This window comes from Apus apus, chromosome 3, assembly GCF_020740795.1.
Source record: "Apus apus isolate bApuApu2 chromosome 3, bApuApu2.pri.cur, whole genome shotgun sequence".
In the NCBI taxonomy this organism is placed as follows: domain Eukaryota; kingdom Metazoa; phylum Chordata; class Aves; order Apodiformes; family Apodidae; genus Apus; species Apus apus.
Genome location: NC_067284.1, coordinates 78,993,465 through 79,020,204, shown reverse-complemented (window position 1 = coordinate 79,020,204; position 26,740 = coordinate 78,993,465). Strand labels below are relative to the sequence as shown.

Genomic DNA, 26,740 nt, shown 5'->3' with positions numbered 1-26,740 from the left:
ACACTGTTTTGAATGGGCACATCAGGCAAGAATTTGAAGCCAAAAAAATGACTGAAACTACCTTTTTGCACTTTTCCACCTCCACACTCCTCCTCTAGTCAAGCAAAACTTTCTTCAAAATATATAGACAACATAGGAAACTTAACATTGCCAGGCAGTACATTTCCAAGCAAAAAATGTCATAGGAGAGCCACTTTCCTAGCCTTCAAGAATCTTTAAATATAATATATATATATAAATACAATAAAAAGTATATTAGCTTTTTTATTAGAAATCTAGATATTTCTGTGATGCACAGACCAGTGCAAGCATGGTCTTAAGAGGCAAAGATTACCACAACACCACAAACAGCCCCTCCACAGAACATCAAAACAGAGTTACCTTCTTTCATGTGGGAGTTTACCGTATTTAGAGTGTTGTCAGCGAACACGCACATCACCTAACAAAACTCTTACTAAACAAAATAGAGCACTACTATAGGATCACTTGCTACTAAGGCAGTGAAGACTTCAGTGTACATCTTTATACAAAAATCTGATTCATCAAGTAGCACCAGCAACCACAGGACACTTAAAAATTATGAAATTGTAAATTAAGGAAAAAATACATTGATATTACTAAACTCCCCTAAAATGACTAAAAGCACATAGTATTGCATCACAGCCAGCTCTCCTCAAGGTTTCAAAATGCCAAGCAGAATGAGGCTTACACTGAACTGCAGAGTCCCTGCATATTGATGGCAGGGCACTTCAGGAGATTTATTTTCCTCTTGTCTAGTTCTTGTAGAAATATATATATTTTTAAATACATATAAGCTTTATAGTACTATTACATAAATACAAATACTAACCAGGTTGCTATAACATGGTCTCATTTTCTTAAAGGAACATTACTGAATTACTGAAGGAGAAAAAAAAAGAAGGCAGGTATTTTCCACTGAATAAACTAATTTAGGACTGTTTTTTCAGACAGGAACAAAAATGTGGATTAAAAACCAGAAATCCTGCACAGTAAGGAACAATATAAAGAATGGCTCTTTCCATTTCCTCTTGTAAAACAATAGTCATTTAACTATTTTAAAACTGATAAGCAAAGCAAACAAGAAAGGCTTAGTCCTTTTTAAAAGTATAACTGAACAGTAGAATTCAGTGACATTAAACATTTAGAGGATTTTTAACTGAATGTTTATATTGTTATCAGGTTACCATTTTTGCCCAAATATGAAATTTAATGCTTCAGCTCATTCTGGTCTCTTTCCTAATACTGGGGTAAATTAGTTTACTGATAGTAGGCTCCTTACAGTTTTCCCTAAAACTTCTGGTACTGGCCACTGGTACTGATAGTACTTCTAACTTGCAATTTTGGACTGAAGAGAGAATGGAAATCTTGAAGCCGCAAAGATCACTGGGCTCTATTAAAGAAATTTGTGCTTTTCCTTGTGCAACTGTTCCTTGAAAAGGAATTAAGATAGTTTCAGCTTGTTTCTTCTACCTTCTTTCAAAAGTGTGTTCACTCTTCTGCTACTGAAACACCCACTAGGTCTGCTGTAGTAGTAAGCATTTACTGTTGCATTTCAAAACACAGCATGTAACACTAACCCCCAGCAGTGCTACAGGCTTGGGGAGGAGTGGCTGGAGAGCTGCCCAGCTGAGAGAGACCTGGGGGTGTTGACTGACAGCCAGCTGAACATGAGCCAGCAGGGTGCCCAGGTGGCCAAGAAGGCCAACAGCATCCTGGCCTGCATCAGGAACAGTGTGGCCAGCAGGGCCAGGGAGGTGATCTTACCCCTATACTCAGCCCTGGTCACGTGACATCTCAAGGACTGTGCAGTTTTGGGCCCCTCACTACAGAAAGGACTGTGAGCTACTAGAGCGTGTCCAAAGAAGGGCAACGAAGCTGATGAAGGGTTTGGAGCACAAGTCTTACAAGGAGTAGCTGAAGGAGCTGGGCTTCTTTAGCCTAGAGAAAAGGAGGCTGAGGGGAGACCTTATCGCTCTCTACAACTACCTGAAAGGAGGTCATAAAGAAGGGGGATCAGCCTGTTCAATGAAGGCAAAAATGGTAGGACAAGAGGTAATGGCCTCAAGTTGCTCCAGAGAAGGTTTAGATTGGATGTTAGGAAGAATTTCTCCACTAAAAGGGCTATCAGGCATCAGAACAGAACAGGCTGCCCAGGGCGGTGCTGGAGTCACCATCCCTGGAGGTATTTAAGAGTCATATAGACATAGTACTTAGAGGAACGATTTAGCTAAGGACTTGTCAGTCTTAGGCTGGTGGCTGGACTTGGTAATCTTTACGGTCTTTTCCAAGCAAGATGATTCTGTGATAATTTGTGATATAATTTATCGTGACATTGCTTAATTGTTCAGAAATACCAAAAATACTATCAACAGTAATGATCTTAAACAAGCAATTTTTTGGTAATACATACTAGTATCCACGCTGGACTCCAGAGTAAGAATTTGTTGCCGCGTCTCCATGTTAAAAATGCTAGTGTGTCCACTGTTAAATGATGCTACCATGAGGCTTGGGTCACTACTCACAAGATCTACAGACGATGGGATTCCCATTTCTAGAAAGGAATGTAGAGAAGAACACTTTTGTAAGATTTAGTTGGTGTAAAGAAAACCCAAAAACAAACAAAAAAGCCAACCAGTAAGCACCTAAATATCAAAAGGGCTTTGATTATTAATGGAAATGTTACATTTAAAAATCCATATAATGCCAATCTAAATAGATTGTCCTATATGATCACTAATTTAATCCTGTTTTTCAGATATGCATTTATTAAGATGCTGTATCTGGAACTGCAGCTTGACAGAAATCTACTTTGAAATTAAGGAAGTAAGAATTCCCTGCCCCTTCTTCTTCCTTCCTTTAACTGTAAGATCAATTCTCAAATAAACCTCCATTCCATCGAGTAAAAGGACATGAAATAGAAGTGGTAAAATCATTAACACAACAGATTATTGATGCTATTATTAACCTGGGCAAATTCAAAGCTTAAATAAAAACCTCCAAGTTTTCTAGGTCCGAATTTTATACACTGACACTGTCAGCAAGGAGAATTACATAAATACAACATAAAATCACATTACAGAGCTTTGTCCATGCTGCCTATTATATACATCTGATCTCCTCACACTATAGCTATCTGAATGCTACAGGACAGAAGGCCAAATCGGCAGAGCTTGGGTATAGGAAGTATCTCTTAAAATTTTCTCATACAATGTTCTGCTTGCCACCTGTGAACAGGAAGAATGCCCATTGCAAGAGATGCCAGGAGGAGGAGGAAGAGCAAAACACTAGATGTAAAGGAACTAAATGTCCATGGATCCAGTTAATGCAGGAATACTATCACCTCTCTCTAAACCTAAGGTTCAAGGGCAAAATGACACATGACCTCAGAAATGTTGCTCAGGAGTGGTGGTACTTATCTACACGTACTCCAAAAAGCCAAAAATTATTGGTTGCAGAAGCAAACGTATTGTTTCTGAATGGACCTTTTCTGCCACTGCCATGTCTGCTTATCTGCAGCTTCCTGGTAAGCCTACTATGGTTAATCTAAAGGACTTAAATGATGAGTGCTAGATATTTTAGAGAGTTTGTTCGAGGTTCTTAATTACCCATAGAAAAACTCCATTTCAAAAGAGGATCTTTGAATTACACAACTGAGTTTCATTCTAGTTTGGAATCTAATAAACACAAAGATTATCTCTGAGTGGCAAGACTACTCCCCCTCCCCCCTTAATTTCATAGTTAAAAACAACAAAAAACCAAACAACCTCAACAAAAACAAAAACAAACAAGCAAAAAGGAAAACACCCCTACCAGGCAGTTTTCAAAGTAGAGAGGTAGGCAAGCTGGCAGCAAACCAGTTATGGAACTGCAGAACCCTGCAGACCTTTGGAAACATAGTTCTGCAAGAACTACAATACTACAAAACATCTCTATTTTGCTCAGTTCATTTCATCTAACAAGTAATGACAGATCTGACCGGCTTTACACCATAATTCAATAACTCTGTTCAGTTATGCTGAAGTTTATTTTGCCTCAAAGTTGTTCTGAAGAGCCAAGGGAAATGTCTCGATTTGTGTGTTGCCTTTCGGACCATCAGTTCTAAGAGTCAGGCAATGTCAACGGGCTAATGCCAGAGCATTTACTCAAACATCAACTTCCAGAAATTAGGCTCTAAACAGTAGTATTTTTATTTGTGCGTGACATCTCAGTGACTATATCTGAAGGACTAAATTTTTTACAACTAGCAGTGCTTAGGATGACTAGGTTATTGCTATTTAGATCATGTGCAAACTCAGAAATTCAACTGGAATCTCTGTGTTAAAGGCACAAGGAACAAAACCTGGAAGGTAAAATAACATTGGCCCAAGACGAAGCACTGGCTACTGCAAACCTAGAAAAACAAGAGCCTAATGGAAACTCAGTTTGAATCTGAACTATGGAGTTGATACATTATACTCTATGGTTCTAGTAACATCAGCAGAACATCTGCAGCAGTTGCCATTTAGATCTAATGTGACTGTCCCACTTCATGTAGGTATCTATTCAGTTGGTGTGCAAGTAGAAAGGACCCAAAATTTACTCTTCCCAAAAACGTTCATAAAGATATGATACCCAGCAAAACAAGTAGGCAGGACTTCTATTCAGTAGCCAAAATGATAGCAGTCTAAGCAGTGATGCTCATTAACATTAAGGTAGGACAATTTTCTGTACCTTGATTATCATTAAAAACATTGAGAGCTGGAGCAATTTCTGTAGCTTTCCATAGACGTATAGTGCCGTCTGCGGAACAGGACAGCAAACGTTGGTGTGGCCCACTGTAAACCAGACTCCACACTGCATCTGTGTGGCCTACAAAAGCACCTCTTAGAACAGAAGGATCTGTGAACAAAACACAATAAACCACATTTCAAAACAAAATTTGAATTAAGTGAATAGTTTTATCTTGGTCTGTGTTTATGGAGCAGCCTTAAGAAGCTACTCCATAAAAAAACCCATGTCATACCAACACAGAAGTCTCAGTTAGTTATTCTTGTATGAAGATGCTTGAATTTCATCAGCATACATGGCATTCAGTTATCCAGTTTACAGCCAATGGAACAAAACAATGTTTCAGCAGAAGGGACAGTATCAAAGTTGGCAAAACACACTTTGATTAAGAATTCACTCTCAAGAAACTATTCCATTAATGATACATCACTCCCTTTTTTCCAAAAGCCAGCTTCAAGGCTTCGTAGCATCTGAAGCTATGAGAGTGAAAAATATTTTAAAACATAGAGACTAGGCTAACATCCATTCAGATCTGGAAAATGTTATAAACTAGGCCTTTTTAGCTGTTTGCAGCCATCCAGAACATCCTTGACAGGCTTGAGAAGTGAGCTCATGCAAACTGCACAAAGTTCAATAAGGTCCAGTGCAAGGTTCTGCACCTGAGTCAGTGCAATCCCATGTACAAATATAGGCTGGGTGGAGAATGGATTGAAAACAGTCCTTCTGAAAACCCCATTTGGGGGTGATGGCAGACAAGAAGATAAACATGGGCTGGCAATGTGCTCTTGCAGCCCAGAAAGCCAACCATGTCCTGGGCTGCACCAAAAGAAGTGTGGCCAGCAGGTCAAGCAAGATGGTTCTCCCCCTTTACTTGGCTCTCATTAGACCCCACCTGGAGTACTGTGTACAGTACTGGAACCTCCAACATCAGAAGGACATTTGAGTTCCTGGAGAGTCCAGAGGAGGGTCACAAAGATGACAAGAGGGCTGGAGCACTTCTCCTGGGCAGACAGGCTGAGAGAGTCAGGCCTGATCTTTAAGATCCCTTCCAACCAAACCATTCTATGATCCTATGATTAACAGATTTGGTCTCAGACTATACAACCCCTATTTATCTCAGTGGCACAGAGTGTTTTCAAAGTAAAGAACATTAAAATACACATTTGATGTACTTGCCAAGTATCATGTTTAGTTCTGTACTTTTTCAACCCAGGTGTTTCTCAAAACTATAAAGAGATCGAGGCCTTTCTTAAGAAAATCACAAATTTTATCTTCTCATCACCCAGCATCAGTATTAAAACAAAAATTTACTTAAATTGACGCCAACATTCAATGCTCTCTTTTAAATTTTCCAAGAAGCATTATTTAAAATTATACTATTTTAGCCAAATAACATTAATGTCACTGGTGTGTGTGACAGCAACGTACCATAAGAGTCATAGGGGTCGATGTTTGGGTTGGTTACACTCCAGCCATGGATGAGGCCATCCATTCCTCCACTGTAACATTGTTCACCATTACTGCTCATCACTACACAGAGCACTGGTCCACTGGAAGAAACCACCCCAAAGAAACATTGACTATTACCATTTTCGTTATGTGAAAACCATTCTCACTAGAATCTTTAAATTTCCCTGTTAGATACAGTTAACTTGCTGCACAGACTGCAACAAAAATTCTGCCATAGTGAGATAACCTGGCACATGCTACAACACTTCTCACAAAAAAAACCCTCCACAGTATTTGATATTGTAACTATATTCAGGACAATTTAATCACTATGCACATGAAATTTGAAAAGTGGCACATTTAAGCTATAGGTTTTGTTATTTTGCATAAACAGTTTTTTTCCCTTTTTTAAAGATCTGAGGCCCTTTCATTAAATCAACTCAGTAGATTTAATTTCAGGACAAACAGCTTCATCCTACAGATGCATATAGCTAACAAAAAGGCAAGAGCTCCAACGACAAATAGAACTTAACTGAATTTGTATTTTTTCTTGTTAAAAAATTGTGGTGCGCCTAGCTCCAGACAGAAATAGTTATGCAGAAGGGAGATATACAGATTTATTAAATAACATGGGAACTAAAAGCATCACATGAAATCACTACTTGACAAGGTGGGAATTACTTTTTAAAAAAATCTGTTTTAAAATCATATATTTATCCAAATATTGCAATGTTTCTCAGGAAATACTCACTTATGTGCTCTGAAGGTATATATAGGCTCTACATCAAGAGAAGCACTCCTAAATAAGTACAAGAAAGTGTTAACATATATATGATCTTACACTATGCTTTACAAAAATGTGCCAGATTGGCTAAAATCTTAAAATCACTGCTAAGCCTTTTGAAGTGTTTCTCCCACAACTTCCCCCCCCCATGATGTTTCATAAACCTAGAAATTCTTTGCACTCTTTCAAAATATGACAGAATTTTTTTTCTTTGGTTTGTTTAAAGACCTTCAAGATAGAGTCCACAAATTCTCAGATGCCAGTCAAACAAGTAGGTAGGTACATCAATGATGGGGAAGGAGTGGAGGGCCATCAGTATCCCATGGGATATATCATAAAGTGTTTACAGTCCCTCCCAGAGCAAAGAAGCCTATGACACTTTGTTTTTATATCAGCACTGTAGCAGTTACAAATCACTTCCAAAACTGCTGCTCTGGACTTTACCAATCCAGTGCTTGTTACAGACTGCAGAAGAACGCATTATTTGCCCAGTCTTCCTAAAAGGCCTTACAGTATTAGCCCTGCTAAGAATTTTCACTCATTTCTGCAAATTACCAGCAACACATGAGAGACAATGTAAAAAAAGGAGCCTAGCAACATCTCAGTCAAAGTTTAAAGCTGTATACATGTATACACACACGTGTACACATATAATATGCATACATATAAATGCATGTTTATATATTTATATATGCATGCAAGCACATTAACAGGCCACATCCAAATATTTTAACCAGTAAATTAATTTGCCATGTCATCTACAAGGAAAATATAAAAAAAATGAATGGTCTTCATTTCCAAAACCAAAACGCATTTACAAACACACATGGATTTCTTCTAGCACTCTTTAGAACTGCTTTAGAAGCACTCTTTCCATCCTTCTCTAAGAGCTTGTTTTCCTACTCTTAAATTCAAGGAATAATTTTCAATAACTCCAAGGGCCATTCAGAGAAATGGCATCTAGTTGTTTTTTTCTTCATAAATGTAAATGTTTTTTGAAACAAAGAAAAAAAAATCTTACTTTTTTGCTGGGGCTGTTTTTTGTAAATTCCACATTTTTAACGTATGGTCCTCAGAAGCTGTTATTAAGACTGGTTCAACAGGATGAAAAGCAAGACCTCTTATTCCATCAAAGTGACTTCTTAATGTGAATTTGGGGTTCCAAGTCTTTCTCAATGCATCCTTATTGTTTGCTATCTAATAAAAAAAAAAGGCAAACTTGTAATTAATCTGGAAGGCACAAGGAAAGAAAGAAATCAGAAATTTAGTTTGGCATTTTCAGAAGATGTCAAACTACCTTGCTCACTATTCATAACAATCTGCTCTTGAGCAAGTCCATTTAACACTGATCAGACAACTCAAAATGAGAACAAAAGTAGATGTATTCCAGGAAGTAAACAAGTAATGCTGCCTTCAGAGTAATACTTTCTGTGCAAATCTGAAATACTCTGTATATCTGTTAGGTTACATAATTTAGAAGTTAAAAAGGACCTTTCCGAGTGATACTGCTGTGAACATGGTTTGGTATTTGAAATTTGATCTATACCTACTGGCTTATTCATTAACACTGGGCCTGACTCAGCCAAGCAGTGATTCCTGAATATGCAAGGTACCATGGACACGGAATCTCTGAAGTAAAGATCTAAGAGATAACACAGAAGTGTCTAGCAGCACATAGGAACACAACCTAACTTACTCATGTAAGGCAACACAAGCTCTGTCATAATGCAAGACAAGTAAAGCTTGCCAGGAAAAAGAAAAGAAAAAGACAAAAAGAACTTGGCTACACACTAAAAATGTAACTGGCAAGCAATAAGCTATCATATATAGAGACAATTATTTCACAATAAATGCATTTTTAGAAGACCCAAAAAGAAAGCCCTTAAAAAAATAAGTCGCTTCAACATTTCTCCTCAGAACAAATGTTGACATAAAATGCTGAACAGGCTTTCATCAGTCAGTCAGTGCCACAGTTAAATTTATCTTCCCATAACCACTGCTGATGGTAGTTATGGAAAATCAGGAAAACAAAACAATTGTAACTAAAATATTGATGATTTCATTATCTTGATTGCTACAGATAATCCCACATAATTGAGTATCATCAACTGCATAGAAGAGACTACTGTTCTGAGCCACTTCACACGTGTCTCCATTTTATTCTCAAAGGTGGGGCAGAGGGGAAGATTGAAGAACAAAAATGCTTTTTTTAAAGTTTTGTTACATCTGTATTTAACAATAAAAATATGCTTCATTAAGAGGTTGCATAGGTTTTAAACAATGAGAAACGAGTTTTAACAAACAGCATGTTTAGTCTTACCATGTTTCTTGGAATTATGCACTGTCATGCTCAGGGAGGCAAGTCTGTTCCTTACCAGTTTACTGAGCTGAGTTCACTCAATGAGGGAACAGACAAATGCTCGAGCATTATATATATATAAGGATGGGGTGGGACTGCGAAGTTAGCAGCTCTGCAAGGTTTTCTAGAGATTAGCCAAGAAAGTCTCAGCAAAAAGGGTACAAGATATCCAGAGCTTTCAGATGTATCTAGAGAGGAATTAGGTTGCCTCAACACAGGCATCTAATGCAAATTATGTGATGGAGGAAACCTTCCCTGCCCTCCAGCTTACACACCAGTAGCACAGGTCCTACATCACGTGTGAAAGCCACAAAGACACCTCAGGTGACCTAATAGTGTATGGCAGTTCTGGCAGGTTAATATTCTCCATTTGCTTCTCATTCATTCAAAGACATTCTTTCAAAGGAGTCCAGGATGACTAGCTTACAAATTGGAAAGTAGATGGAGAGCAGTCCCAGACAGCAGACCAGCAGCAGAGGTAGAAACAGATCCTAGCCCTGATGCACCAGCTGGCTGCACCACCACCACTCCTCTTCCACAAGCTGCAAGAGGCTGAGTTACTGCAGCCAGCCTCCTTTTCTCTCTCCCCACTGAAGCGGGGATGTACAGCCCCTAAACTATCACCTGATTTGGATTTGCCACTAATAGTGTAATTTGTGTCCATACAGACAACTTGAAAACTCCAGAAACAGCAACGATACACAAGTAGGATTATGGACACTTCTGTTTAAAGTTGCAGGAAATGAAGCAAGGGACTACCACAAAGTCCAAACCTCCAAGTCTGTACAAAGCATTCAACAAACTTAGTACATAACAGTATCTGAATAAGTCTGTTATAATGTCATGAACCTTTTATCTACCCAGAAGACTAGGGAAAAAACAGAACCAACCAAAGTGAATGTTTGTTAAGACAACGACGTGTAAAGGAAGGAAAAAGAAAATATGAACTTCAGAGAATATTGGCTAGCAACCTGAGAAATTTTATCTTGTTGGATATTCTAAAAACTTATCCACAAACGGAGAACTTTCTGTTTAGGTAATAAATTCATAATCTTCCTTACCAAGTGAAAACCGTTCTCTAATTTACAGAGAGCGAAAGCAATATGTAAAAAACTTAAAACCATGAAATGAGGTAGGCTGAGGCTGCCATGTTTTAGAAGAAAAGAATCCGGAAAAAATTTCAGTGGGCAGAAAGGGACTGAAAATAAGAAAGTGTATGCAACTTTTGAGAGCAAACACATTCCAATACCAATTCACATGAGCCTTTTAACTTCATTCTCTATATGATTCAAAATTGACACCTAGAAAAACCATACTACATTTCCACTAACTCTACCTGATTCACATTTGGCAGCTGGAGAAGGTATGAAGCAGTCAAAAATAAAAACATATAAAAACATATATATTATTTGTAAGCAAAACTTCCAGGGAAATTTGGAATGGAAAAAACAGTCTTACTTTGCTTCATTAAAGGGAACAGCCACAGAAGCAAGGAGCACCATAAACTTTTTTATTTTAAATTGTCAGCACTGCAAAGAGGTAAGAGTTGAGGTAAGCATGACCATGAATTCACAGGATCATAGAATAGTTTGGGTTGGAAGGGACCTTAAAGATCATCTAGGTCCAACCCCTCTGCTACAGGCAGGGACACCTCCCACTAAACCAGCGTGCTCAAAGCCCCATGCAGCCTGGCCTTGAACAACTCCCGACCACAGGATGTCATGAAGGCGTTTAACAAGTAAACAAAGAGAAGATAATATTCTCAACCATGCAGAAAAGGATAGGGATGGATAAAGAAATGCTAGATTTCATAAATGAAAGCCGTTGGTTCAGAATATGGGAGACACGGACAAACACAATACTTTATATGGACACTTGAACAAAGAAATCAAGCCCTGAAGGCATTAAAGCCTTGTACAGATGGTTTAGGTTTGTCATGGCCTCTGAATTTAAAAATTCAGCATCTAAGTTTAAGGTGTAAAAGAAATTAAATTTGTACACCATCCTACCCCTTTTTGGAGAAAAACTTAGGGAAGATTAGCAAAAACATCAAGACCTGAGCCCAAACTAGGAGATTATGCTAAAATAACGAATTTTAGCAGAGATGTTCTGTATCATTGCAATCCTGATGGTTCATAATAGATCACATGCACAGAAACTTGATACGGTAGCAGAGCACTTCTCTACAGTGTCACTCTCAAAATACATGTACATTTTTTATTAATTACATAATTTATTGCTTTACAAGTACATACAAGGGTAGACCTTCAAAGTAATGACCTGCAGGTTATTTCTGAAATCTCAGATTTGATTTGTAATAGTAAAATCCCAGATGATTACTTAACAGATTTACAGAAGGATAAGATTCCTCCCTAACAAAGTACTAAAATATCCTCTCTGAAATCCCTCAACTTTAACAGAAATGGACAATGCAATAGCAAGATTAGTCTGAAGCTGACAGATCACAAAGGAGATCATCATTAAAGTAGTACCTGAAGTACCTTTTCCCAAGAAATCAGAAATACAGACAAAAATTGCATATGACTGCAAAGAGGCAATTTTAAGAAGTTTTGCATGAAAAGTGAAAGAAAAAGAAGCTGTGGGCTACACACAAGAGCCTCCTAAAAAGTCTCTGGTACACTTCCCATTTGAAACAAGACTATTGCCCACACCGGGTAATGTAAGCCATAGCTCTCCCCCAGTCAGGTCTTGAATATCACTCAGAAGATGTATTCCACAGCCTCTCTGGACAACGTAACTTTAGTACCACCTCCTACATAACACTATTTCCCCTAATGACCAACCTGAGCCTCTCATGCCACAATTTGCTACTGTGTCCTCTTGGTTTAACACCTGGCACTATGGAGAACCTTGGCTCTGTTGTCCTTGTAAGCACCCTTCCAATACCTGTAATAACTAAGCACTCCTTTGCCTCCTAACAACTGGACAAGACTATCTCCCTTTCTGCTGAGTCTACACACATGTAACTTGCATCTGTACTCAGCAAATAGACAGTAGGACCTTGATTTACCATTGATAACCACTTACATCATAAGTCAGCGAATCTGCCTCATTGGCTACTGTAAGGCCTGCGAGTTCTCCAAGACCCAGCTCATTTTCAAGGGCTTCATCTGTTCCCATAATGAAAGACTTCCCTGAAGAAGGAGGGAATGTTAAAGCTTCCACTGCAAGAAAAGAGAACAAAAAAACCCAACCCTGAAACATGGGCTTATACAACATTAATTAATAAAAGCATATTTTCCACATCCAAAATACTAAATATCTCTCAAGTAGCTGAGGGCAAAAAGATATAAAAAGATACTTCATTCTAAAGATAATTACTATACTTACCAATAAACAGTGTCCTCTGAACAGATTACTTATACTGGAGGTGTGCATAACTCAAGACAGTGTCATTAGCCACAGGAGGGAACAGTACACTACCATTTACCCATATATAATGCAAAAGGAACACAGAAAAGCTCAGGCCCTTCCCTAACTCCACAATAAAATATGCAAATAGGTTCTGGAGAAGTAACAAAAATGTGGCAGAGAACAGCTGGTGGGAACAGCTGGACTGCTCCTTTCTTAATACCATATCCACGCACATCCAAAAGCATGTCTACAATGAAGCTGATTACATGTACTCCAATCTAGCAATACAACTGGAAGCTGACAATTCATCGCAACTTGTAACATCAGTTTAAGTACTAAAGAGTTTAGTCAGCAATGAGTTCCAGGTTTTTACTAGTTTACAGCTGCTATAGCATGCCTGTAGGAGTTCCAGTCTTTGTAACATAAACACATCCACAGGCAGGTTCACTAGAAACGGGAGGATCAAAGACCAAGAGGGTACAGTTCACACACTTACAGCACACAAGGCTCTGCATCAAGCGGTACGACTGAAAAGAAGTTGTGCCTTTACCAACTTCCCTGTACAACAGCTCTCCAAGTCTATACATCACAGAAGGGGGCCTAAGTAGATGAAAAACGTGCTATCTTCTGAACACAAGAGACTTCAATTTTATACACCTTTTGTCTCAAATTATGATGGTTATTCAGTAAATGACAATTTTTTTCCTCTTTTAACTCTATTGTAAAAATACAACTTTTGGCAAATACTGTGTCTACCAGGGAGAGAATAGGAAATGCCACCTCATTCTCAGTGTCTTATTCAATCCAGCAGCATCAATACTAAGTCAAAACCAAGCAAACTATGGCTTACAATAAACAGCCTGACCTGTTCAGGCTGCTTCCCTCTTGACTTGAAGGCATCAGGTTCAGATGCTATTCAAACTCTTCTGCAGGCCAACCAACATAAAGTTATCTGCCTTTCCATGGTCCTTCTGTTCCACATGTACTGAGTGTCCTGTCTGCTTTCTATTACCTTTTACAATTTAAAAAAAGCCTTTCAAGCTCTGCTGTTTGATTAGGTCTCTACCTTCTAATGACAAACAGTTGTTAGCCTCGTCACCCTGAAGTCTAAACTACCATTCTTTTTTTCTCTCTTTTGAACTTACAATGTAATATTCCACTCAACACACAATACAGGCCATCAAATTTGAAAAGTTACTAGAACAAAAAAATTGCCTGTCAAAAATATCATAGATCCTCAGATTTGTAAAGGAATACACAGCTAATAGCTCATAATACTGAATTCAGACTGGTAACAATCAGTCCTCTTCTGCTTTGTGAGAGTCCATCTGAGTCTGAATTAAACAACACATTCTTGAAAGGACAGAAAAATGGAGCTCTGCTAATGCGGCTCTCAGGACACGTAATAAAAGTTGGAAAGGAAACATCCACCAAAAAAATTCCTCCACTTCTCAGGGAGTTGCTAAGTTACTCTCTTCTTTCATAAGATCACTGAGCATGTAGGAAACACAACTACTGAGATCTTTGGTAACTATGCCAGACGTCACAGCTTTTTATGCATCTTAATTATAACTTGGCCGACCTACTTTTTCACACTTACTGATAGACTGCTAAGTGAAACCCATGTTTTGCTTATTTTTTGAAACACATATTAACCATTTAAATAAAGAGCACATGATATGATCTTCTACAAATTAATACAGCCTCATATATTAATTTTATTATGTTGTATATTATAGCAGTTCGAAAGTTGAATCACAAAGATGACTTAGCAACTTTCAGAGATAATATTAATGAAGGTAACCACATCCCACATTGCAAAGATACATGGTTTTCCATGGATAAAGCTGTAAGTTATTCTGTATGATTCACTACACAATCACCACAAGCATTTAAAAGCTATACCTACCCACTTGTGTTTACTTGCAGAACCACTACCTTTGCACGTAAAAAAGAAAACATACATATGTGTGTGGATATACATACATTTAAAATTACATTAATGGGGAGAAAACCAGATGCTCTTATGCCCTGAGAGTTTCTATTCTACACTTAACTGCCAGGCTTGAGCAGAAACAAAAGCAAGTGATTTAAGATCCTCATACTACAAAGCTACCAAGCGCCAAATCAGTTTTTTCCTGTTTAAAGGTGTTCAGCCAAGACATGACCTAGGTAAGTGTCTTGACCTTACTAAAAGTGACAGGAGGGGAGAAATGGGAATGCCATTTATCGCACTTAGGCGGAATTAATCATCATGAATGAGCATTTGTAATGTGTGTGGGAAGTCTTAAGAGGACAATCTTTAAGGAGAAGAAACTATAAACATCTACCCTTTTCAAAGGTGCATGCACATTTTGAATACTTACCTTCATCTGTCCTGTTTATCTCATGTTCAACGAGCCTTGAGCTACTGGGTCTAGAAGAAGGTGCAACAGATGGCTGCAATGAAGGGAGATCATCAACATCTCTCAAGTTTGCAAGCATATCTTGCAGCTTTGACCTGTTGGGCCCTAGCCAGAAAAAACAAAAATTTCAATGGTTTATGCATAGCTTATGATGGCACTACTTATATCAGATATGCTACAGCAGCACATGCAACAATGGATCCTTACTTTGCATTATAACATAACCACAGAAAAACTAATGAGCCCCTATTTTCAACAATAACTACTCATCCAGCATGAAATGAATTTCTTGAAAAGAAAGTGACAGAAGCAACTGAGACTTGTGAACGTGTGAATCTTCCCCACATTTATAAACTCTAAATGCTACTTGCATGGGATGCTGAAGAATGCCTCCAACTGAGTCACACTGATCATTAGAATATCTACTTTTCCAAATTAATAGTGACATTTGTGAATATTTTAAAATTTGTCCATCAGGTACTTTGTGCAGCATATTATTATGACAACATGACTATTTTAAAGTTATTTGTGCAGTAGTGTAGTACTGTGAACTATATAATGCAAAAAGTTACATTAAAATATAAATGCAACTGGATTCACTGGCCTACGTCCTGAAGATACATATGGTGAAGACCCATGCCCTTCTTGACACTTACCTGTGCTTTGCTCCATCATTTTCCCACATCCCTGTTTTGACTGTTTTATATAGGATTGAGGCTGAAACATATCTTCGGTAGTTTTTCCTGTTGTAAGTTTAATTAAGAATGGGAAAATGTCTTACCCATAGTCCATTATGCTTTTTCCTAGACCAGTAAATAATACAGCTATTTTCAAGCAGCTTTAACACAGAACTGTACTCTAATATATGTATTCTCTCATAAAACCATTCTATGATTCCGTAATTCTGTTCTCTTATTACTTCACAGGAGTGTTTACTACAGCCTTGCAAAATCGTAAATTTACTAATGCAGTTGCAAATTCTATTTTGTCCACCCTAACCACAATGACAGATAATAAACTAAATTGTATTTAATTTGTCTGTCACAAAAGTATTACTTGATTCAGGAAAACAGTAAGTAGGATTTTGCAAGATTGTTTCACTATAATATCTGATTTATAAAAATAATATTTTACTTAGCAGTTCTGTGTCTAAACACCATTTATGATGACATTAAAGTCATAGATACAAACTCTGTACAATCTAATGTCAAGATATTTAGTCCCTTCTTTTGGCCTGAACTTCCTTCCTCACATTCTTCTTCACTACATGCTATACCACTAATAGCTGAAAACAGACTCAGATTCTTCCTGATTTTTCTGTATTGATGCCCTTCCTACGATGGCTTGTCCATGGAAAGATGCTTAATTTCTGTACTGTAGTAAACCATTTTGAATTCCCAAGATCAAACAATCAAATCAAACCAAAAAGTAGAGTAAATGTACTAAGCAGTAATTATCTTCATAAAGGAGCACTGGACGCCCAAGTGCTGCCTTTTATCAGGATTTTTTCTGATAAATATATAAAACACGATCCAATAATATCTATGTTTATATTAAAAAATTAAACATTAAGTTTTATAATAAAAATAAAAAGCACTCAACAGCTGTTCAAGAATAGAATTTCAACTGCTAAATTTAATTTCAACAGTTAACCCCTACAACTGTTTACCCTGAACTACACAGCATGTCCGTGTATCTTAAAAATAACAGGTTACAAAAGTCAGCTTCACTGAAGTCATATATCAGCATGCCTTCTCTATCTTAATTATAAAGAAGTTTAGAATGAATTTTATATGACAGGAACACTTTAATTGGTCAGCTCAGCTTCTTGTCAGACTTGCAATTAATTTCCAGTAACTTAAATGATACCAAAGATAACAAATATATCACTTGAGAAATGTAAAGTATGGTAAGCATTTACTTTTTTTCCATAATAAAAGAAAAAAAGGAGGTTTAGTTTGTGCATTTGATAGCATTATTTCAGCAACATAACCAAGGGCTGAGCAGCAGCTTACACAGTACCAATACAAAAAGTAACCAAGCAAGTCAGCCTCTCTGATGGGAGGATCTGACACCTTTTGCATAGGTATGTATTTCTCTGGAAGGAAGAATTTCCCTGATATTCATAAGCATCTTCCCACATAGGGAGAAACATCCCTCAAATTTCTTACTGGGCTACATGCAATATTATTCATTCACATCATTCACACATGAGTTCTGAATACAGCTAGATGTTTGAAATATAGCTGTGAACACTGTCTTTCATTTTAAACACTTCATCTGAGTTTAAAATTTTTTATGTCTTATGTATCAAAAAAGACTGATTTTACATTCAAGAAATGTAACAAAAAACATAATACAGGGCTAGAAACTGTATTTCAGATACTGTTCAGTTTTTTTGTTTGGATAACAATACCCAACATTTTTAAAGGCTAGTCCCACAAGTACAAAAGTCAATAAATAGATCCTGTGATTTACAAATAAATTCATGGCCAGAGTTGCTTCCTATTTCGAGCCCTGCATAACAAATTATGATGACAGCATGACTTGCATGTTGTGAATGTTAAGTATAAACAGGGGTAGAAATTAACCTGTTTTCTCCCTCTGTCATCTAATCGGATGCTCAAAAACTGTTTATGTTGGTTTTTTTTTTATTTTACATCCCAGACTTTAACTCTTCCTGTGAAACTGGCATGTTTCCAGCTAAGAAAGGGTTCTGAAATCTTCTATATTAAAGCGTGAACTATTAAACCAATGCTTTTACAGCTCTTGTTTCTGAATAACGAAAGTATAAACCATTCTCAAAGCAAGAATTTTAATTAATCCAACACCTAGTTGGAAGAAGATATCTAATCCAACTATTTATCAGGTAACTTGATTGACTGTCATTAATTTCAACCCCTGAGAACTGGTGAACAGGAAAGCAGTCCAGGAGCAGCAAAGTAAAAGAGTAAGTAATTTTAGGAAAACATTGAAAGAGAGATAGAATTAAGGGTGTGAAAGATGTGGGATTTATGATTTTAAGGTGCAATGTTTTCCACTTACTCTTCACCCCCTTTTTCCCCTTGCGCTCCTTTTTGTATTGTTCCTTGAGTTTGGTTATTACTCCCTGGTCGACATTCCAAGCTTCAGGCATGAGACACTGGTCTTCCTTTTCTAAACAAAGTGAAACAAATGAAACATCCTTTTTCAATAATGTCACCAAGTGATCTCCACTGAAGGAGGTTAACAGCTGCTGTCAATAGCATTTGTCTTTTATTTTAAACAGACAGAAATAGCAACAAGCTTGTGAAAGCTGTAAAACTGCTACTCATATCCCACTTGTATTTGCTCAGAATTTTCTTAATAAAAAATTGAGATGAAAATTCACCTGCCTAATTTCTACAGCTAAGCACATAACTGTTCATAAATGTAAGCAACATTTACTTTATAATAAATCAGGACACATTTTTCAGCTTTTTCTTTCCTCCAGAGAAAGCAGTATTCTATCTAGAAGCAGCAGTTATGTTACTGGTCCATATAATTTTACAACTCTGATATCACACCACTCCATTTCAAGTTCTCATTTTATTGTCTTTGTGCTATGTTGTCATTTACACAAAACAGCAGCACACTTAAATAATTTTGGAACATCCTACATGTCACCAAGTTTTGAATGAAATCTTAAAGCACAAAAGCCTTTCATTTTCACTAAGAGGCGAAGGCTGGAGTTATCAGTCTTTGAAAAAATACACAAAACATTTCAATATACCTAATTGAAAAAATATAAAATCCATGTCTCTCAACTTACTTTCCCTGTGATATGATAGACAGAAGTATTCTTCTAATAGTAGAGTATTTGGAGATTTTGAACAAAACATGTTACGTGAGTTCAAATCTCTAATTAATTTTTTCCACATATGAAAAGACTGTGCTGAGGCAGCTTAGAAAAATAATTTGCCAGAGGAGGGAGGTAATACAACTTTTCCTCATATATATTCCTTTTCATTATCATTACAGAATGTTTTGAAATACATTATCTTTTTGTCTGGTTTTTCTCACTAAAATCTCATCCTTATTGTTTAAAAATTAACTCCTTTTGATGAAGTTTGCTTTGTACATCAATAGACGATTCTAGGACTTTTAAGATATGAACAGTAATAAACTTCTCCTCAGACTACTATGCAGAGAGGGCATCAAATGTGCATAGAGGAAGCACAACACTATCGATCCCAACCTGAAGGAGTCACTATGATTGGACAGAAGATACAAAACCAGACATATGTTACTATGGGGACTGACTTGTTAGAAATTAACTTGCTGAAAAAGACTGAGGAATCCTCCATCAACATCAAACTGAACAGGTATCAGCAGCATACTCTTGCAGCAAAGGCGATCAACCGTATCCTGGACTGTATTATCAAGAACATAGCCATTAGGGTGAGGGAAGAGATTACTCCTCTCTGTTTGGCACTTGGCAGACCACATCTTGGGTAATGATTCCAGTATAGTATTTCTTATACTGTGAAACCTTGTACGTATAATGTGCTAAGTACCTACTATTGACATGGCATAGCAAGTTAAGGCAGCTGGAGCAGATGAGCTGCAAGGAGGGACTGAGACTACTGTGAGTGTTCACCAATGGCACAAGAGGCATCTTAGTGCTGCCTACAACTAACTAATTGGCAGGTGTAGAGAAGAATGACATTGACTCTGCTCAACTTGCAACACAGGGAAAAAAAAAATTCTTTTTACCACAAGGACAGTCAAATACCAGAATACTGACTACCCTTGAGAGTTTATGTGAACTTCTTTCTTGGAAGATATTGAAAACTTGACAAGAAGGCCAGAGTAACCTGCTGCAAATGGACTTGAGCAGGAGATTGGACTAGATGGTCTCTCACTCCTTTGAACCCTCCAGTCACGATCCTCTACTCCTGAGTGACACATCAATTCAAGACCCAAAGTCTGGAGGTATTAGTCTTTTTGCAGCAGCTATGAAAATAGAGAGTTATTAATAAGCTGAAGAGAGACTCTAAAATTAAAGATGGCCTGTGGGCTAAGTCATGTCCTTCTTGATACATGTACCCAATTAAGTACCACTATGATAAAAAAACGTGTGAATAACTCAAAAAAAGATGTAAGAAAATCATGCTTGAGAGAAACAGGTATGTATTATTTCTGGGACCAGGCTGTTCATTTTAATCATGCATTTCCTCCCTGGCAAGACAAAATTTTTTTCTCTCCTCCAACAAAAAAGTTTAAATGGATTTATATTAGATTGTATTGTTGCCAGGAAAATACTTAATACATTAATTTTCTACAGACTGTCCCAGGATGCTTCCTGCATGTCCTACAGGTTCTGTTCAACTTCACAAATAGATTCTGAACTACTATTGTGCAAGTGCTTTGGAGTTTAAAAATTACCTGAAGACTTCTGAGACTTTCAAGACAAATGGGTTCAACAAATCACTGTAACTGATCAGTAATTCTTGAGATCCAAAATGAAGCAAGAACTTCCTCTTTGTTTCTATCCTTGCTACAGAACATCACTCTTCCATGCTACATTTAACAGTTTCACTTAAATCAGAGTGGGATAAGTGATTCATAATGGCAGTTCCTTGAAGAAGCTTATTTTTACATACAGTTAACATAAAAGACCCAAATAGTAAAACAAGTAATTGAAAAAAATTAATGTCTAAAACTCAAAAAAACCTTTAATATTTTTAGAAAGGAAACTACCACTTTCCATGACTATTTATTTTTAATTATTAGACTTCTGCTCATTTGTACTCAGCTGTCATCAATGAAAGTAAAAATAAATCAGAAGTGTGAATTTGAGAACAAAAAAGCTCCTGTTGACACACTAACTTTTCAGTGATACAAGCAATAGCTACACTTACCAAGCATAAATTGATAAATTTTTAATCTTTAAGAGAAGTATCAAAACAACCTCATTATTTTTTTTTTAAAGAGTAGCATTCCTACATTTGTTTAGTGAATAGAATGCTGACTGCTGTACCTAGTGATACTCAGACACATCCACTTCAGCTGAGACTACATCACAATGAACAACAATTTGGAGTCCAACCAGGAGCTGGACACAGCTTCAATGAATACAGCATCTCAGAGCTGTCATCTCATGTGAGGCCCACAGCTACCATGGCTTAGTTGTCTAACAAGTTCTCAGTTCCGTTATAAAAATCCATTATTTCCCATTCATCTTCCATAGCTCTCTGTCCGCTTATTCTTAAGACCTTCCAGAGCAGCTTAAGGAGGAAACAGCTCCCCATCAAGATACTTAATCAGTTCTTTTCCTCCTTCCCTTTCCTATGCCGTGGGTTTACACAGAATAAGTATGTCAAGACAAAGTGGATGCTGGCATTCTGGGTTGCAGGACATGAACCTCTAAGGACAGAGAACAGTTTGTGAAATGTCCCTCTGTGACTAGGGGCTTAAAGATATGTTCTTCTGATAAATTACAGAAGAAAATCTGAGCAACTGAATAGTTCATATTGCCCAAATTACTAACACACAATAAGAGGACGACTAATTTAGTCTTTATGACTCACCATTCTCTGTATCAAAGTGGGAGAAAGCAAAGAAATAACTAAGAAATAACTTTGAGATCATAATTGTGAAATTCAGCTTTATCTGAGCCCTTCAGTAGCACATGTCACTGGAAGAACACATTGGAATTACACTCATAAAATTAAAATTCCTTATTATTAAAGAAAATGAAAAAGACAATGACTAGAAGCATGAACTTATAAAAATCCTTACTTTGACAGAGTATATAGGAAAACTAGAATATTATGTCAAGAGGACTTCAGTTTGCCAATTACTTACTGTACGAATACTCAAAAGGTGATATGATCATAACAGAGATCTTAACCAATAATTTACATATATACTTGGCAATTTATTTTTTTTTCCTCCTGGTACAATCCATTAATTTTCCTTACCACCCCAATCTGTTCCATCTCCTGAACTTCTTGATTCCCCATCACCTTCATCAGAGGTAACCAAAAAGTCAAACTCTTTTAAAGCTTCTTCTGTATCTCTGTCTTCACTGCTGTCAGACAGCACTCTTTTCCTTACAATCTGAAAGGTCAGGAAGGAGAAAAAAAGCTGAATTAAGTTGCATGCACATCTTCATAGTGAGCAGTACCATCTTGTCTCCTATGCAAAATCCTAACAGTGAGTTAAAGAAGAAGAAGAAGCAGAAAAGTATACATGAATAAGTAAATCTGGAATAAGCATACAGACTCTGTTCGAATTTCTAAGTTAAAATGATACATGTCTGTAGATCTTTCTTCCTGTGACCACCAATAATCAGTCACTTGATAAGGAATCTACACTGACCTAGACCATTACTATTTTTTTTAATACCAGAAAAGTACAAACTTTCTCTTGATGCAGATTTTTTTAAAACCAAACCCACTCTGCATCTCTGAAAATAGACTTTTTAACTCTTGTCTCTGAAATCACTCTACATGTAGACCAAAAAACAAGTTTAGGAAATAATTACCACAACAGTCAAGAGCTAATTTGCATAGATTTGACAAAAATAATTCCTGAATACTTCCTCAGAAAATACTGTTACTTAAACATGGTACTGTCATGCTTAAAATGCATTTCCCTTTCAAATTCAAAAGCAAATTCAATTAAAAAAATCTACTAAATTTTGGTAAAAGAAAACATACATATTTTAACAAAGGACCTCATCATACACATTCTGCAATAAATTTACTTTTCCCTCAAAAAATCAAAATAGATGTTTTATAATTATTTGACTAACAGATGAGCTGATGCAATGATACATTCAATCTGTAGCACAAATTTTACTTCTACAGAAAAATTACATTAATGACAATATTTTGACTTGGAACCTTGCTACAGGTCAGTCTGAGAAGACGTCAGTACATAGGCCAAAATTCCATAGATCATGAGGATGAATGACAATGAACCAATTTAAAAACCTGAAGGAATTCTAAACTTCAAGCTTCATTCCTTCAGCAGGCTTATTGAACGTACTATATTACAGACTATTTTACCGTAGAGTCTCAGACATAAGTTCACAGCCCATGGATGACAACAACAAGTTTACAAAGTCCCTCTTTAAAAACTCTTTGATGGTTTTGTAAGTCTTCATTCTTAAAACTGATCAGAAACAATTACAACCATCGTAACTCTTATCTGCTTCAATTGTTAGGCAACGCAATTCACTGAATAAACATTAATTTTGAAAAGACAGTTACAAAATGGAGTACTGATTGTATGTATCTATTTTATATAATCATATAGAAAATGACATAGCAAAGTGTAGATCATGAGGGAGTTTCAGGTATTTGACTGAATAAACAAACAACAGTGTATTCACCCCATGTTAAAGAGTTTCTCTAGTTACACTTCTTCCTTTCACATGCTATTTAAAGGGAAATGTGGTGTTTCTGTTCTGTATCCTAGAAGGATAAATTTCTACAAGCAATTTTAAATATCAATATATTTCTATAAATCTTCAAAAAGTGATGCATTTTTTGACCTGCAACATTATAAACAATACTTTCAAACTAAGGTGAAAATACATCTGCTATCTTAAACACTGCATGCAATGCGTATCAAAAATACTAAGTAGTACAGAATAGTTGAAAGGCAATTAAAAAAAATTTTCATCTATGGCTGCAAACTTAAAGCAATAAAGATGGCAAAGCTTAATTTGCTTGAACAAACTCAGAAATGCATACGTAATTCCTCTTATGCACACATGCTTGGACAGATCATCACAAAGATGCATTAATATTTGCATGTGTACATACACAGTCTTATACTTTGCATATAGGCATCTCATTAATCTCACTTTTTCTGTTCTTCGTAACTTTTTCAATTATTTTTTTCCACTCACTGTTGCGCTATCAATGATTGTTTTCTCTCTTCCTTCAATATCTTCTTCATCCTCTTCATCACTGAAGTCTGCAGCTGCATTTTCAAGAAACTTGAAGGTCTCTAGCAGAGAGGCAGAGTCAGTCAATTCAGGTTTCCTAAACAACAACAACAACCACCATTGTGAGTCAAAAGAAATCATAACAATGTCACTGTTGCAATTACCAGTCTGTTCTGTATTACGATGTCCAACAACACAGCAGACTAATATAAGCCTACTGGTAAAATCAGACTATTACAGGTAAGAATGTTTGTGAATTAAAAAACTAAACATTATCCATAAACTATATTACTAGAACCAACAATTACTCTCTATCCAGCTACAATTACTACAACAGACACTTCCATTTTTTATTTGAAATGCATTTTAAAGCAATGTTCATCTGACACATGCCCAAAAGCAACACCAGTACTGATACATTGTCACTGCCTCAGCAACAAAGACATGAGATACAGCTACTATGTTGGCCTCCCACATGTACATCAGCATACAGGAAAACTTTGTTGCTGCTGTTATCTGATATTCCTCACCTTACTGGGAAACATCAAACTCTAGATCTATCATTTATTACCTTTTGAGAGGTGGTAAATTTGCCACTATGAAAATGGGAAAATATCACTGACAAAAAAAATGTTCCATTTGAATTGCAATGATTACTTGCAGTAAACCTTGCACATTCTTTGTATGACTTCACAGTAGCAAAGACAAGCTATGTTGCTTTCTTACCTTTAGCCAGTAGTTTGCTTCTCATAATTCATCACTAAATGCACGTCATCTTGATTTTCACCATTTCACCAAACCACAGAAGTCTCCCTCTTTTCAGAATTGTAGCTCTAACTTGTCTTGTGCAGTCATGCTTAATACCAGCAAGTGCCTTGCTTATGCTACATTTTGTTTCTGCTATGACTCATTTCAAAAGATTCAAACAACTAACAAGCATATATAGCAAGGCTTTTTAAGCTCCCTGCAGCATAAGCACCTGAGTATCCATTTATCACCCACTCCAGTGTTTCTTCCTAACAGTTTTCAAAGATTTGTTACAGCAAACATCCAAGGGCAAATGTTCTGATGTGTAATAAGGCATGAGAAGTAGCACACCTGTTTATGCAGTCTCTGCTCAAGCAGTTCTATGCTTATATGACAACGATTAGCAGGAGTGGCTTCTTCATAGCTCCAGTATATTTGCATCTCGTTAAGAGAATTTGCTCTTTTACCCTTTTTTAATTTACTCATCTTTACAGCCCAAGAAAAATAATAAAATTTCACAAATCATTAGAAATTCCACATTCACAGCAGCATAATATACTATGATGTACAGTCTAATTTCATGATCACTAGTTTCACTGATAATACGTCCTCCACTTTCCCATATCTTATCTAAGAACAATTTCAAACATGCCTCCAATTTTATTTGCTTCCTGCAGTATTTTGACCCTTGTTTCTACAACAAATCTGAAAGCACTCTGTAATATTTTTTATTTTCCTTAAGTAATCACTACTTTGGCAGACTATAATACCTCATGGATCTGTAATAATTATGTATGTTTTCACAGAAATGCTATGGTACTGTTATTTTGTTGTTTCCAATACACTGATCTTGACAAGGTAAAACTTGTAACATGCTTCACTTGACTAAATTCTTGATTTTCAGCAAATTCTGTGTGTCCTGGTCAAATCTTTATCGACCGAATCATTCAACCACAATTATATTTTGTTTTTTCCTCTGTATTTTGCAGTGTAAAAATCTGCCAGGTAAAAACATCAGGGCTGCTGATCTTTGTTAGAAACTATCAGACATGCTACAGTGAATATAAATAGCACTTATGAACTAATACTAAACATTGAATATAAAATTTTACTCGACAGAACTTTTTATTAAGACAGTGTCCTGGTTTGAGCCAGGATGAAACCAATTTTCTTTTTACTGATTTATTTTCCTTCAGTGAACTCTCTTTTAAGCAGCACTACAGTATGGAGACATGCTCCGTGATTCCCATCAGTTCCACACCTCAGTCGTTGAAAAAGTGACTGACAGAATGAATAAGATGCTGGACAGACAGGAAGGTAAACCCCAGCCTTTCCCTAGAGACAATGGGGTCCATATTGCAGCCATTAAGAGGAGACCCTTTGCTATGACATAGCAGTGAGAAAGACAGGACCCACTTTGGCACCTGTGGTCTCTCGTGATTATTATGAAGATGACAGATGGAAGTCTGATGGTGAGTGGAGACTGACAGTGGACTATCATGGCCTGAATGAGGTGACACCACTGCTCAGTGCTGCTGTGCCAGACATGCTAGAACTTCAGTACGAGCTGGAGTCGAAAGCAGCCAGATGGTGTTACCACTGTTGACATTGTTCATGCCTTTTTCTCTATTCCTCTAGCACCAGAGTGCAGGCCACAGTTTACTTTCACCTGAGGGGGAGTCCAGTACAACTGGAATTGACTGCCCCAGGGCTGGAAACACAGCTCAACCATTTGCCATGGCACGGACTGATCCACTCTGCACTGGAAAAGTGCAGATATACCTGCAGTGTATCAACAACATCATTGTGTGACACACCAGAAGAAGTTTATGAGAAAGGTAAAAAGGTCATCCAAATTCTTCCAGAAGCTGGTTTTGCTGTAAAAAGAAGCAAGGTCGAGGGACTTAGAC

General features: G+C 36.9%; 1 protein-coding gene across 5 annotated transcripts in view; it reads right to left on the bottom strand.

Annotated features, from left to right (window-relative positions):
• STRN (striatin) overlaps window positions 1-26,740 on the bottom strand; it is a 74,942-nt gene that overhangs the window by 10,778 nt on the left and 37,424 nt on the right. For 2 of the 5 annotated variants that reach the window (XM_051613720.1, XM_051613721.1), the window contains exons 6-16: window positions 24,045-24,180; window positions 22,105-22,243; window positions 18,206-18,316; window positions 15,817-15,903; window positions 15,122-15,265; window positions 12,429-12,565; window positions 8,043-8,218; window positions 6,989-7,036; window positions 6,217-6,338; window positions 4,732-4,899; window positions 2,432-2,572 (exon numbers count right to left, since the gene is read on the bottom strand). In XM_051613720.1, the coding sequence (XP_051469680.1) occupies window positions 2,432-2,572; window positions 4,732-4,899; window positions 6,217-6,338; window positions 6,989-7,036; window positions 8,043-8,218; window positions 12,429-12,565; window positions 15,122-15,265; window positions 15,817-15,903; window positions 18,206-18,316; window positions 22,105-22,243; window positions 24,045-24,180 (1,409 nt within the window). The remainder of the gene's footprint in view (window positions 1-2,431; window positions 2,573-4,731; window positions 4,900-6,216; window positions 6,339-6,988; window positions 7,037-8,042; window positions 8,219-12,428; window positions 12,566-15,121; window positions 15,266-15,816; window positions 15,904-18,205; window positions 18,317-22,104; window positions 22,244-24,044; window positions 24,181-26,740) is intronic. The other 3 variants (XM_051613722.1, XM_051613723.1, XM_051613724.1) reach the window with 3 other exon arrangements.